Source organism: Taudactylus pleione, unplaced genomic scaffold (genome assembly GCF_031769625.1).
Source record: "Taudactylus pleione unplaced genomic scaffold, aTauple2 ptg000206l, whole genome shotgun sequence".
Classification (NCBI taxonomy): Eukaryota; Metazoa; Chordata; class Amphibia; order Anura; family Myobatrachidae; genus Taudactylus; species Taudactylus pleione.
In genome coordinates, this window is record NW_028284608.1 from 4,354,562 (window position 1) to 4,370,588 (window position 16,027).

A 16,027-nucleotide genomic window follows, 5' to 3' on the forward strand; every position below is an offset into this window, starting at 1 on the left:
GCGGCCCTGGCAGTGGTCTGTCATGTAACAGCTTTGAACTAGGGTAGCAATGTCCTAGGTTTTACTGAAGGATCATTTGTCAATTCACTTGAACTCAAGTTTTCTGAGTGTCACAGATGTGTTATTATTGTACGTTTTTTGAGCTGGAATAATTCATTTTATTACACTGTTTTTGTGCAATGCCAGTTTATTAAACAAAAAAACCCCTCTAATTTCTTTATATCCATGTTGTCATGCAAATCAATTTGGTTGTAACTAATAGCACAGCAACTTCTGCTTTTTGTATCCATTTAGTTTATGTTAGGAAGAAGCTCTCTTTAGCAGCTGCACCCAGCGCCAGTGTCCTCCAGCCTGGCGCCGCAGGGAGGCTCCAAGCCGGACGCCCGCTTAGATGTTATTACCAGCGGGCGTCCGGGCTCCTTCTCTCCAGCTTCCGGCTCTCCCCATGGCCCGGGCACTATGGGAGAGACATCATGAAGTCTCTCCCATAGTTCCGCGGAGCCGCCGGACGGACCGGGCGGCGGCAGACGCAGGAGCGGGGTTTAAGGTAAGTATTGTTTTGGTTTTTTTTTTGTGTAAAAACCGGCACTACAGGGGCATTGCCAAAAGGGCACTACAGGGGCATTGCCAAAAGGGCACTACAGGGGCATTGCCAAAAGGGCACTACAGGGGAATTACCTCAGGGGGCACTACTAAAGGTGCACTGCTGAAGGGGGCATTACTATGGAGGAATTACGAGGGGGGGCACCAAATTACTGTCTTGCCCCAGGTGACAAAAATCCTAGTTTCGGCCCTGCGCGATGTAAGACATGTATCAGAAAATACAAAAGGAGACAGTGGTACAAACAACCAGTTTATTGGGTTTTAAAATAAACTAAGTGTACAATTGAAATAACAGTTTTGGCACTACGCTATACAGTGGTTACACCTGTGTGCTGACATCTGGTAAATACTGCACTAGTACTCCGCTGTGCTTAATGTATCACTGGGTCACTTGCTCAGCATGTATGCAATTCAAATAGTGCATTTCCAATGAACACAGTACACGTCTTATAAGAGGGATACGGAGTTCACCAAAAATGAGAATTATTACCCTGTACAAGTTACCTTGCAACATATGATATCGGCAACAGAAGTATAGCACAGGAAATGAAAGTATTGCTGCAGAACAAAAAATGCAGACGCTATGAGTGCGTGTATATATACATATACACACACACATATATATATATATACACACACACAAACACACAATCATCCACACACACATACCGTTATGAGATCTATTACCTGCAATACCTGGAGCTTTTTGAATAAGTTGGTTCCCTGTAATAAGTATCAGGCCTATATACTAAATGACATTTTACAATTAACTCCACCTTCCCCCCACCCCCCATATTCAGTGTCAGAGCAGGGCTCCTGCCAGCCCCGCCCCCTAACACATGACGTCACATGAGGGGGCGTGGCTACACTCCGAGTGCATTGCTCGCACACCCCTTCCTACATTTCCCCTCTCCCCCTCTTACCACCACTCATTAGACTGTTTATTAGTGCGACACCTGGTGATCACATCTGTGTATGACATAACCACTGTTCAACACTCACTATTTACGCCGAAATCCATTTGTCTGCGTATTCTGGATAACCAGCAACCGGATAAGAGATCCCATACCAGTACACACACATTAAATGAAACCAATGCCAGTGCTTTTTTTTTTTACTAAGCCAAAAAAAAATAAAAAATACATAATAAAATTATTATTGAAAATAATTTAAAAACACAAAAATATGGCATTTCACCTGATACAAAGCCTTTGCTCAGCTTAAATGTCCGCAAAGTGAGTCTTTACAAACCAATTTCATGTAAAAGGTTATCTGTACAATGCTTTACTACTGCAATGTTTCTACAGTTTATACAGTTATGTAACATTTGCAAAAGAAAAAAAAACTTAAAATAAAAATTCTATTGTGTCCCTGTGTTAGGTGGCAAAAATATGTATACAGCCTAGTCTTACTGTTATCACAGGTCTAGCAATGAAATCATTCGATGCACGTCAACCTTTCACAAACAAATATGTCACTCATCAATTAAAATTGCGCGGATGCCTGGCTTCTACCATGACCTAAAAAAAAAAAAAAATTTTATAAAATAAAATTCCATCTATTTGGGCAGGTGGAAGTCCGAAATTAAAAGTTGTACTTGAGATAGATCTGAACCATCCTTCATGTCACACTCTTTATTCATTTCTATGGTGAACTAGGAAGAAGAAGAGAAAAAAAACAAACAAAAAAAACAACAACATTAATGTTATTTGTTCTGGAAAAATAAATGGTGTAAGATAGAATTCGAGGAATTTATTAGTACAAGCAGGGATTGCTGTATGGACTGTGCTGATGGCGTAAAAGTAGTAAAAGTAACCATGCTGTTGACTTTATTTAACTATTTCTTTATGCATTGTATTGTTTTTAGATGGAATAACACTTATTTTACTATTAGATTTTTTTATTGTTTTCTATGAACGACAGAACCTTCTTTAAGTATGATGTAATTATCTTTTTCATTTACTGGCATTATGTAGGGAGATCTAGGGCTGTTTGAGGGGATTGAAGGAGCTGGCTCTTTAAGACAGAAGCTCCTCCCCCCTGCAACCGCTTGTCTTCAGTGTTTTTTTAGTGCCCATGGGAGCTGGGCCTACTTGCTGGGGCTGCTGTGTAAACCAGACCCTTCTTCCTTCGACTAAGATTTGTTTTGTTTGTTTTTAAACCATACTGCTATTTATGCTCTGTTATTGTCCCTTGGCTTCTTAAAAAGTTGTATGTACTTAAGACCATAGAGGAGGCACTTTTGTCTTAAAGCTATAGTTTGTATTAAGTGACAGCTCCTTCGATCCCCTCAAGTAAACCATGGTGAGCAGTGACCCCAGATGGATTCAGAGAAAAGGATTTAGCAGTAAGTAGACAAATCCCATACAATTTAGAAGAATACCTAATCCATTGCTATTAAAGTGACCAACTGCCACATCTATGAATGATATGGGAGCCGATGCGTGTCACACTAAATGTGAGCATCAGCATACATCCTACAAAGGTGAAACTATCCATATACAGTACGCATGTAACACAACTAGAGCAAATAGTGGCAATGTTCTCCTGTGGGCACATTCAGGCACTACAGGCTGCGTGGTAAAAATTAAGACACAATACATACAGTCAGGTCCATAAATATTGGGACATTGACAGAATTTTCAGATTTTGGCCTCTATTCACCACCACAATGGTTTTGAAATGAAACAAACAAGATGTGCTTTAACTGCAGACTTTCAGATTTAATTTGAGGGTAATTACATCCAAATCGGGTGAACGGTGTAGGAATTACAACAGTTTCAATATGTGCCTCCCACTTTTTAAGGGGCCAAAAGTAATGGGACTATCAACTCAAAAGCTATTTCATGGACAGGTGTGGGCTATTCCCTCGTTATTTCATTATCAATTAAGCAGGTAAAAGGTCTGGAGTTGATTCTAGGTGTGACATTTGCATTTGGAATCAGTTGCTGTCAACTCTCAATATGAGATCCAAAGAGCTGTCACTATCAGTGAAGCAAGCCATCATTAGGCTGAAAAATCAAAACAAACCCATCAGAGAGATAGCAAAAACATTAGGTGTGGCCAAATCAACTATTTGTAACATTCTTAAAAAGAAAGAATGCACCGGAGAGATCAGCAACACCAAAAGACCCGGAAGACCACGGAAAACAACTATGGTGGATGACAAAAGAATTATTTCCCTGGTGAAGAAAAACCCCTTCACAACAGTTGGCCAAATCAAGAACACTCTCCAGGAGGTAGATGTATATGTGTCAAAGTCAACAATCAAAAGAAGACTTCACAAGAGTGAATATAGAGGGTTCACCACAAGATGCAAACCATTGGTGAGCCACAAAAACAGGAAGACCAGATTAGAGTTTGCCAAACAACATCTAAAAAAGCCATTACAGATCTGTCAATAGGATGTTGTTCCAGAAGAGACAAAGATCAACTTGTACCAGAGTGATGGGAAGAGAAGAGAAGGAAAGGAACTGCTCATGATCCAAAACATACCACCTCATCAGTGAAGCATGGTGGTGGTAGTGTCAAGGCGTGGGCATGTATGGCTGCCAATGGAACTGGTTCCCTTGTATTTATTGATGATGTGACTGCTGACAAAAGCAGCAGAATGAATTCTGAAGTGTTTCGGGCAATATTATATGCTCATATTCAGTCAAATGCTTCAGAACTCATTGGACAGCGCTTCACAGTGCAGATGGACAATGACCCGAAGCATACTGCAAAAGCAACCAAAGAGTTTTTTAAGGCTAAAAAGTGGAATGTTATGCAATGGCCAAGTCAATCCCCTGACCTGAATCCGATTGAGCATGCATTTCACTTGATGAAGACAAAACTGAAGGGAAAATGCCCCAAGAACAAGCAGGAACTGAAGACATTTGCAGTAGAGGCCTGGCAGAGCATCACCAGGGATGAAACCCAGCGTCTGGTGATGTCTATGCGTTCCAGACTTCAGGCTGTAATTGCCTGCAAAGGATTTGCAACAAAGTATTAAAAAGTGAAAGTTAGATTTAGGATTGTTTAGTTTGTCCCATTACTTTTGGCCCCTTAAAAAGTGGGAAAAAAAGTGGGAAACCGTTGTAATTCCTACACCGTTCACCTGATTTGGATGTAATTACCCTCAAATTAAATCTGAAAGTCTGCAGTTAAATCGCATCTTGTTTGTTTAATTTTAAAGCCATTGTGGTGGTGAATAGAGGACAAAATATGAAAATTCTGTCAATGTCCCAATATTTATGGACCTGACTACATTAAAGCAATAACCAGTTAAGGCTACTTGTTTTATTATGTCTTGCCTCCTTTTGACTATATTGTAGTAGCATGCCAATTTGTCACCAGTAGGTAATTCAATAAGGAGTGAACGGCGAGCGAAGCCCACAAAGTGCCACTGCAACGGCATCGGAACACCAGTAGCGATACCCTAATCGGGCATTTTTGTTTGCAGTCCAAAAGTGGAGCGTATTAAAATACATGATGTAGGAGCTACTATATATGTGGCATAACCCTTGTTCCTCCAGATATATGTATCCCAATGTAGATATTATTCATAACGTGTTTCTTACACCCTAGCACTTCTCATGTGTCTGTTTAGATTTAGAAATGTAAATAATAGTGTAAATCTCACTAGCCACAGTTTAACTCTAGTGCTTTTCACATTTGGGGGGGGGGGGGGGGGGGGAAGAGTTATCAAATCTTGAAGAGAGAAAGTACCAACCAATCAGCTTCTGTCATTTCTCTAGCACAGCCTGTCACATGACAGTTAGAAGCGAATTGGTTGGTACTCTCTCCCCCTGATCTGGTAAATCTCACCCATGAAGTCTAATGGTGCATACACACGGTCAGATTTTTTTTCAGATCGAAACAATAACTATTTTAAAAATCGTTCATATCTGTAGGAAAATCTGACATGTTTGAACGATGCGCGTTCCCGTTTGTCAGATAACGATATCTGACATCTGATGTGTTTGAAGTCAGATTTGGACGATTACATTCATTTTACTGCAGTCAAAAATCGTTCATGACTCAAATCGTTCAGTCGTTCATCTGACAAATCTGACCGTGTGTATGCACCTTAATGATGCGATTTTGGAACAGGTAGTCGCATGCAATCGAGCTCCTGTCCTCTGATAAGGAGGTATGGTGTTGAAGACTGCATTCTCGCTCCTTTCCACCTGTGTGTTTAGACTGTAATGTTCCAATGATACATTATTGTTGTAATTACAGATGGCTGTATGTTTTATATGTTATTAGTGTTGGATTTTACCTAGTGGCGGCAGAGAGGCAGCCCCCACAGTAAAATCTGCCACCTCAGTGAGTGAATGCAGTCCGTGACCGCACTGGCTACAATATGACTGGAGGTGGCTTCCCACTGGAAGCGCCACCTGCCAGTCACACACAGGACGGGCAGCCCCAGGGGGAGGCGTCTTTTCTCCCTGGGTCTGCCAGTCCGGGCTGCGATTAGCAGAGAAAATCTGTAAAATAGGGGAAATCTGCTACAAAAAGGGTTCACTTGCTCTAAAAAAAAAAACAAAACAAAAAAAACACCTCTCACCTTTGTTATGCATAGTAGCAAGGAGATACCAAGAGATCGGTCAAAACCACTAGCTGATCATCAGTAAATTGCTGCTTGTGCTCCTGCCAATTGTCATGGTGTGTCCTCCGGAAATTAGATAGGGTTTTCTTCACGGTCATCTGAAAACAAACAGAGATTTGTAGGTAGACAAAGGATTGCTTACATTTTTACTCAATGTGCGTACACACGGTACGATTAAAATGCATGATATGAACGATATCGATCATATCTTTCTCGTTCATTTTTCGGTGCCTCCAACGACCAGGTTACTATAGGGACCCGCGATGTTGGCTGTCATTGGTGGGTTGGTGGTGTGCTGGATGATCGATAATCCAGTACACCCGGGAGATCGCTCAACGATATCATTATCGATCGCCCCGTGTGTACGCACCATTACTTACTAATATACTGTTATTACAGCCTGCTTTTGCTACATTGTGTCTATGCAATGGTGTAAGCACACATTTCTTTTTGCAGGTTCACAGACCCAAAAATACCCAACATATTTCCAGTTTCTATTTGAAAAATCATAGAAGGAACACGACCATGAGAATGAAGGGACAAAACACAGCTACGGGAATAAGCACATAAGGGAAAGAAGGTAAAGCAGCAATCCCATAACAAATGGGTCAGGCTATAAAAAGCAGTTTGAACATTTACTTTTCTACATAGTTTGTTTATTGAAACCGATATTAGCGATTGATCATTTTCAGATTTTATATGACTAGCAGGCGACCACAGTCACAAGGCACATGATGCAGTGAGGCTTCGGAAACCCCCCCTGAGCTCTTTTCATAAATTAATCTTCAGTGTTAGCACTGTGCAGTAATTACCACATTTGATACATAACAGTCAATGTGAACGAAATGATCCAATTTCTACATCGAGGCAAATAGGTTGTTTACTTTTGTGCAGGAGGGGACGGGAGACGGAGCTAAAACGGGGATCAGGTTGCTGCATGGTCTCCTGGGATTCCACTTTTTTTCACCACAGTATATCAGTCGTACATGTTAATTTTTACAGCTTTTACAATTTTAAAGAGATTGTGTACATTAAGCACAAATTAATCTAGCATAATGAGGTTGGCGTTGAACCTGGGACATTACCTCTATGGGCTGTGGGTCGTTGAGATGTGCGCTGAGGTCCATCAGCAGCTGTGGCATCCATGTAGGTACATCGTATGGGCTGGATAAGATACAAGCACTGAGTCCTAGAACACCAGCGTGGCGTTTTACTAGATCTGCACAGAGAAAGACAGTACAATGGAAATACTTATTGTTGTTCATAGAAAACAGCGATTGGCCTGAGGCTCCCTCACCCATAAAGGCAACACCAAGCGTAAGAGCGAATTGTAACAATGACTGTCTTGGGCACTATTCTACAGCATCATGTATTTTGGCTATAGGCATACAGGAACATAAGATAATATGTTGCTGCAATTATTGATTAATATACTGAAGTCTCAGCAGAATCAGACTAGTTTTATACTGTTTTTTTGCCGTTCCCAAGCAACCTCCATGATTCAGTCATATATTTAATTTTAAAATGGTTTAGAATATTATTCTGAAGGTGGTGGTGGTTGTGCCCGGATGATACAAAAGCTGGTCTCACACAAGCAGGTTTCCAGCTACCCTAGTGTAGCCTTCATAAGCACCGAATTCCTGTTATGACGGCACACTAATGTGAAGAGGGATCACTGAACCCCAGTCTCACTGGGAACAATATACAATGAGATCAAAGCTTAAAACTGTCCTGGTGTGACAGGGGGGGGGGGGGGGGGGGTGACCCCACCTCTACATAAGTGTGTTCCACCGGCAGCAATTCTGCACTTATGAACGCTGCTCTTGAAGGAGACAGACCGGACCACACCAGCTGTTAAATGTAAAGTAGAAACTACTAGACACCGATTTTAAAGGTTCCCATTCTGTAACCTCACCTGCTGAAGGTATAGTGTCCACAGCAACACCCAGGTCCCTCTTGCGTTTTTTGGGAAGTCTCGTCTTGCAGAGCTGCTCAAAGTGTGCTTGCATAGAAACATCCATGGATAGGAAGTTGCACTGTAATAGGCCACTTAGCGTGGTGGCGGCCATTTCTCTCACCTAAAAGAGGAGGTCACACAAATCTCATGTGAAGAAGAAATGAGGGTACAGGTGGAATACGAAAGTCCTTACACTTTCTCCCCTCCCCTCATTTGCGGGTAGTCAAAGTTTGGTTTCTATCAAACTGTATGGAGATGTACATATATGCTCTTTTTTGACTCAAGCCACCAATGTTCGCTGTTAATACCTATACACGTTTGTGCCGTTTAACATGCTATGGGGTAGATATACTAAGCCTTGGAAAGAGATAAAGTGAATGGAGATAAAAGTACCAGTCAATCAGCTCCTAACTGCCATGTGACAGGCTGTGGGCCAGATGTACTAATGGAGAGTGATAAGCTACCAGCCAATCAGCTCCTAACTGTCATTTTTTCAAACACAGCCTGTGACATGACAGTTAGGAGCTGAGTGGCTGGTGGCTTATCACTCTGCACTTTATCACTTCTCAGAGCTTCGTACATCTGGCCATAAGTTTAAAAATGACAGTTAGGAGCTGACTGGTTGGCACTTTATCTCCGTTCACTTTCTCTCTCTCTCCGTGGCTTAGTACATAGACCCCTATTTATTTTTCTGGCCCCACTACTGTTAGATTGCTCAAAAAGCTCAACAAAACTTCATTTTTTAAAAGTCATTAGATAAATTCCAACAACGGGTCTTAATATAAAGAGCAAAACTATAAAGTCACAGCATAAACTCCAATGAGCCTAAATGTGCACCTCGGTTTCCAGAGCCAGATTCTGGCTGCTCTATTCCTAGCTGGGGCTGAGTGCGCTGGCCTTTTTGGGAGCCAAAGTCCCTGCATGACATTTTTTTTTGGTAACCAATAGTAATTTCCCCAATAAAAATATCGGACACTCTGGGAACCGCAGAAGCAGATCCTGGGACTACACCTGAGGACCCCTCTCAGATATTGCAAGCACCTGTGTCACACAAGAAGTTTTGGCTTTAAGCAGCGCACAGCTGATAAGCTCTCTGCAATTAAAGGGTTAAGCGCGTCGCTGATTAATCCTCGTTAATAAGAGGCCACATATTTAACGAGTACATATTGTTACACGTTGAAATGTAAACAGTGAGCTGCATCTGCTCAGTGACCGGCACGCTGCATGTAATGTGCCACATTACTGCAAATTATCTCCTTGAACATAATGTTCTAGAGCCGCGCGGATCAGCAAGTGTAACGGCAAGTACTGTTCTAATTAAATAGACCAACCTGACAATAAGCTCATTTGCACGTCCGTCGCGCATTATTAAAATGTGATCAGACTGATTAAGAATTGTCAAAGGCTCGAAGTGAAGAAGTATGTCGGATATTCTGCTGACAATTTGCCGGCCCCACTCTGGGACCACGTTAATAAATGAAACATGAGGTGTGGACGCGGCGGCAGAATGAGAGGAGGCCTGGCTGTAAAATGAACACAATCACTGGGGAATTCGACATTTGTCTCAGAGAAGCCAGAAATGTATCAAGTCTGTGCGTTACTGAGCTATTCCCTCTTGTGCATGTATGGGGAACGTTTAGACCTAAGCATAGCTTCCAAACTGTATTCACTTTATTGTTCTATAGGATGAGATGTATCAAATCCATAGCAACCAATCAGCCTTTACCTATCATTTTATAGCAGTGTTTCCCAACCTCGGTCCTCAAGGCACACTAACAGTCCAGGTTTTAAGGATAGCTATACTTTAACACAGGTGACTTAACTAGTACCTCCGTTATTTTCATTTAAACATCTTATTCTCCCTGTGCTTACGTGGGTTTCCTCCGGGTGCTCCGGTTTCCTCCCACACTCCAAAAATATACAGGCAGGTTAACTGACCCCAACAAAAACGAATTAAACCTAGTGTGTATGTGTGTGTACATGTGGTAGGGAATATAGATTGTAAGCTCCACTGGGGCAGGGACTGATATGAATGGGCAGATATTCTCTGTAAAGTGCTGCGGAATGTGTGCGCTATATAAATAACTTGTGATAAATAAGTAAAGGAGCCTGGGTATTGCTATTGTTGTTAGGTGTCCATAGCAACCGGATTTTGCCTTCTCCGATCATATGATCAGCTATCACGTGGTTTAGATCACGTGATTTAGATCACGTGATTTCAATAAACTTTATTGAACACTACAGGCCGCTTACATTGCGTCTGCGGGTGTGTTGTCTTCGGCCGCCTCGGTGGCCCATGGAGTGATGCACCTTAGTTGGCCGTGGTCGCGGATGGAAGGTAAACCATGCCTGAATATCAGGCTAGCTTTTTTTATCCATTTAGGCTCCCCGTGTACATCGCGTACATTGACTTCCGGTACCGCACTTCCGGTACACGGGTATTTAAAGTCTGCTTTTAGTCTACCACTTTACTTTGAAAAAGACACCCGAAGGTGTCGAAACATGTTAGGAGGAGTGGCAGTGGAGGTTCACCTGAGTACCTAAGGCTGGTCAATTCTATGCACCTACAGCAGTGGAATACCCGGGTTCCATCCATCTATCCTGCGTTATTGGGCATATTATGTGAATGCTGTCTATCATCCATCTGGTACGAGGGCTGACCCCCACTTTTTCTATGGTGTTTTTTTATTGTTATTTGTCATTAAATATTATTTTTACATGGACCTACTGCACCATATGTAGTTTCTTCTTTTTTCATGTGGGCATCCTTGAAAAGGGAGAAAGAAACCTTTATAGGTCCATCATATATTTGCCTCAAGTAAGCTTTTATGTAAGCACTTTTCCTGATCCCATCTATTCATATGGGTCAAAGAAACCTTGAAGGGATTCACCTATATTTCTTTTAGGTAACACTTATGTGAGCATTCACATCTATATATTCTCACAATACATGAGGTGTGAATTTTTCCATCTGACACCTGAGGATATCGGTTTGAGGGTTTTCCTATATGGTTTCCGTTCAGAGGTGTCATCTATAAGCAGTTTATTTGAATTATTGCTAATACCCAATATTATGTGTTTCATTTGCATGTACTAATGGAATTTCAACAAACGTATTGATATGAAGATTTGGTTACTTCCAAGTTTTTGTCCTTCATTGGAAATTATTCGAACAGTCCATTGGAAAAGTGTCGGCGCAAGGATTGTTTATTGTATTGTTTTTGTTTTTTTTGTGATAAATAAGCGTTCAAGCATCGGTATCCTTAAAACCTGGACTGTTAATGTGCCCCGAGGACCAAGCTTGAGAAACACTGTTTTATCGAATATACTTGATAAATGACAGCTAGGAGCAGATTGGTTGCTATGGGTAACTTCTCTTCTTGTCCTATTTAGAAGGTTGAATAATAATCTGGAACGTTTACAATCTCCCCAGTAAGTATGAAGAGGACTTTGTAATACAGAACTAGAAGGAGTCACCCAATCACAATGATTTACATAGTGGATTCTGATATACAGATGTGAGAAGGGCCTGACGGCCACGACGCGTTCGGAGTACACCTTTCAGACTTCCGTTCATCCACCCTGGGAGAACCCTCAATTCTCCCAACACCGCTAATCCATCCACGTCTCCTCACCATCGGGTGAATTAGAGCACGCAGATAATGACCGGGACTCCTGCCACGACAGCCCGCGTTATCTCGCGATACCCCGGCGCCAGAAGTGACACGTGTCCCGGTGTAACTGCAGGGACCAAGCCGGTGAACACATGGACGGTGTTCATCGGAATAGGGTCCGGATCAATTCACGACAAGAAGACAGACGAAAGAAGAGCAGAGTAAGTGAGGCCTCACCGGGACTTATAACTAATGATTTTCTATACACTGCCACATTTGGGGGGGTCAAGGGACGCCTACCCCCAGGCTATTACTCTCCATCCCCCTTCATCATCCTCTCCATACCCACATCCATACCCGTTTGCTCCCCCCTCTCCCCCCATTCCTGTTTTACGTTTCAACATTATTTGTTAGCTATTAGAACCATTTGTACTGCAATATTACTCACCACTTTACTCCTAAGAGCACTGTGACTATTAAAGGAGTTAAATACATCTCTTTTGTGTCAGCTTGATATTTACATATGTATATATAGAAGCTTAGTTACACATTTACATTCAGGCAGTCTTCATATGTTGATTTAAGTCTTGGCTTATCCCACCCATACCCTGATATACAGATGTGTCCTTATACATCTTTGCTGCAGTCGCGCTAAAAAGACCCTCTCGGCGTGCCCAGGTCCTGCGAGACTCTGCTGGCGCCGGGCGTTTTTGAGTCTACATACAGGTGTGGCATATCAAATTTATCCGCACAGTCTGCTGGTGCATCCTAGTCGTATCCCGATGCCAAGCAGAGTAGCACAGAACCTGGCTGCTCACTCATGCCAGGTAAGTGGCTCTGCGCGGAGTATTAAGGTTAGGTGTATGAGGACACATCTGTAGCATTGGTAGATACAGATCTGGGTTTGTTTTTACTATTCGGATGTGACTAAAGGACTTTTCGCAACGAAATTCTGTAATAAAAGACTGCAGAATCAGGTAAACATTTCCTTTTACATTTTATTCTCTCTCCGTCGTCTCCATAAAAGAGATTCATGCAAAGATCAGTCGCCTCCATAGAAACACTGCTCCACCCCACACTCAGATCTCAAATACCTCAATCTCTGATAAGCAGAAACATTGTCCTATATGTGAATGTTTCTCGTCGCTTGCTTAACATAACACACTGGCTAATTAAAGCGCACATGGTTTATTCATTACCTCCAGCTGCTCATCATCCATTAGATGCAGGACCAGCCACCTGATGCCCTGCACGGCGTCCTCATTGTGAAGGAACACAAACAAGTTGTAGAAGACCATTGTCTGGGTGTAGGTCAAGACGGTGTATCTTGCGTGCCAGGAACTGCTCTTCGCGATCTAGAGATGGAAATATCAATATAAAACGGGGTCCATTAGGATTTTAAGTTCCACAGAAACTTATTGGTACACGACAGTATGGAAAAAAGAGACAAAGGCAATACATAAGAATACTGACAAACTGCTGTAGTGTCTAATACAGTCACTCACTTGTTTCAGTACATCTAAAGCCAGGGGCACCTGCTCGGGGTAGAGTAGGCCTTGTGACATCAGGGATAAGCACATTTTTGCATCTCTTTTCAGCTCATCATAATTTGTGTCGTTTTCTACAGGTGCAATCTAATAGTGCAGATACAAAAGAACCACGTTATCATACGGCTGCACTGCCAGAGTCATTTCTGCCTCATTCAGCTCTAAAGTATACAACAAAAAGGGAGAAACCAGGCGCACAGGTGCCGATTCTAACAACACCCAAAACTGACGGCTCTAGTAGCAAAATCCCCAGGTAGTCAAGGAAAGAGAAAAGTATGTGACGCTAGGTGGAGTGGGTCAGAGTGTATACTAAAATAGAAATTATATAATATATAAAACCCTCCAGTTATCTGGAGGGTTTTATATATAGGGGGTAAGCCCTATGACGTATACTAGACTCTCTGGCAATTTGTTGGAACTTTTGTATCTAAGGGGCATATTCAGTTAGACACGAAAAATCGGAAAGTTTCGCCTGTCATACTTTTCGCCGACTTTGCGTGTTTTGGAGGCGAAAACTTTTCGTGCGCGGCCCGCTTTTCGCCCTACTCAATTCCAAAGGACGGGACTCGGCGAAACTCAGACAGGTGAAAAGTGCTGTGAGATTTGGGGAAATCAGCCTGACACCACCCAAAGATGCACTAACATTGGGGATCATGGTAGATGCCCCTGAATAGCCCTGCTGAAGCTATTTGGGGTACTTAAATGCTCTCAATTAGCTGCTAATTAGCGTCTTTGCACAAGTGGTGAAGAATAGCATTTAAAAGGGTTTTTTTTGAGAAAATAACTAGTCCCAGCAAATTTGGGTTACATGGAAATGGGTGCACACATGGTTAAAGTTCGCAAAAGTGAAGTTCTAAATAACGCACCTTCAGCAAGCACCTGCAATCAAAAAAACACCTCCCCCATACTTGCAACCCCCCCCCCCCCCCAAAAGCTTATTTCGCTATGTTTAACTTTGTACCCAGACTTTCTTTGTTTGTTTTTTGCCCCCTTTTTTGATGAATTTTTTGGGGTGTTTTTCAAAATTTTTTAGATTTTTTTTGACACAGGTAACCTTTGGGGACCTGTCCCAAGGGTGCAGGGTGGTTTCCCTACCTTTGCACCCCAAAATCGCAATTCTGCACTTTTTCACGCCTGATTTCATAGGCAAATCTTTTTCACCTATACCAATGCATTGACTTTCCACGTACGCGAAAAGTCTTTGGAATTGAATGCGGGGATAAGTTTTCGCCTGGCGAAATGACGTAATTGGCAAAACTTTTTCACCTAAAATGGCTTATCGCGGCTAATTGAATATGCCCCTAAATATCTGACATTTCAGTGTCCATATCAGTGAGATTCATTCTTGAAACAAACAGAACTAGTTACATTCTGGCTGTGCAAGATTGCACGCTCATTAGAACCGTATTCGCTACCATCATTATAGGCATTTGCTACTTGTTTAAATGTTTGATTTGAATAGTTTTACTTATCCGAATATTATTATGATACGTGTAGTGAGCATGTGGAACACTGTTTATTATTGATTGAATTACTTTACCCTACCAGGAATGATTTATTTTGATTTTTGGTTGTATTAAATATTTTACATTCTTATTTATATACTGGTTATTTTTATATATTATATAAATTCTGTATTCTCATATACAGTCATAGCTACTCCACCTAGTGTCACATTTGTCCAATCTTTCATTCAGCTATAAGGCACCACAACTGAGATAGAGATATTTATCAGAGGCGGCCGACACCAGAAGATGAGGGAGAGGCTTTTCCGAAAACATCAGGGCTGTATTACACATATGAGGAATACAGTACATACATATACAGTACATACATTATATAGGCACAATAATAAACACTCTGCCCCTGCTAACCTTGCAGGATGTGGTGACTACCTGTAATAACTACAGGCTTCTCTAAGCAACTACAGGAATACTTGAAAATAAATCTGTGACTGTTACAAGGCAGAGAAGTCTACAAAGACAACCAGGTGTGTCCAGCTTGGCACTTCCACTGGCAGAAACATTATTAAGAAATGGAAGTTAAAGGGAACAGCTGAAGCCAAGGTAACGTGTGGAAGACCCAGAGAAATCATATATACAAAGCAGAACCCACGTCTTGTCCCTGCCAGTGCTTTCCCCATGGGGGATTTGTCACAGGTGCGTCGCCCGGCTTTTTCCAAAACCACCCAGATGTCTGTCCGTGACTGACAGCTGGGGATCATGGCAGCAGGCTCCAGTTCTCACTCCTTATTCAATCCCTCCCATTCACAGTCCGTCATATTCCTCATACAAACAATCCCACTTACCGTCTATCCCATCCTCGTTCAATCCCTTCCACTCAGCGTCTATCCCACTCCTCATTCAAACCCTCTTACTCATCTTCCAACCCACTCCTCATTCAAACCCTCCCACTCACTGGTATGCTTACATTACTGGCGCCAGAATACAGACACCAGCCAGAATCCAGGCGCCGGTGTAAGTAACGGGGTTGGGGGGAGAGTTAGTGTTAGGGGTTAGGCACTAGGAGGAGGGATAGGGTTAGGCAATAAGGGGGGAGGGCTAGGTTTAGGGTGCGGGGAGGGTTAGCATACCGACCAACAAGTGTTAGTATGTTAGCCCTGTTGGGGTCCCGGCGTCGGGATTCTGACCGCCAGGATCCAGACTGTTGGTATTTCATACCGTTTCCCACTCGCCGTCCATCCCACTCCTCA

The 16,027-nt window shown here is 42.3% G+C and overlaps 1 protein-coding gene across 2 annotated transcripts in view; it reads right to left on the minus strand.

Annotated features, from left to right (window-relative positions):
- Nucleotides 1-840: 840 nt before the first annotated feature.
- Nucleotides 841-16,027, minus strand: part of PSME4 (proteasome activator subunit 4) — a 139,959-nt gene continuing 124,772 nt past the window's right edge. For both annotated transcript variants that reach the window (XM_088477998.1, XM_088477999.1), the window contains 6 exons: nucleotides 13,273-13,401; nucleotides 12,967-13,122; nucleotides 8,112-8,274; nucleotides 7,282-7,415; nucleotides 6,155-6,294; nucleotides 841-2,257 (listed from right to left, as the gene is read on the minus strand). In XM_088477998.1, coding sequence (XP_088334124.1) covers nucleotides 6,160-6,294; nucleotides 7,282-7,415; nucleotides 8,112-8,274; nucleotides 12,967-13,122; nucleotides 13,273-13,401 — 717 coding nt within the window. In that variant the 3' untranslated portion in view covers nucleotides 841-2,257; nucleotides 6,155-6,159. The remainder of the gene's footprint in view (nucleotides 2,258-6,154; nucleotides 6,295-7,281; nucleotides 7,416-8,111; nucleotides 8,275-12,966; nucleotides 13,123-13,272; nucleotides 13,402-16,027) is intronic.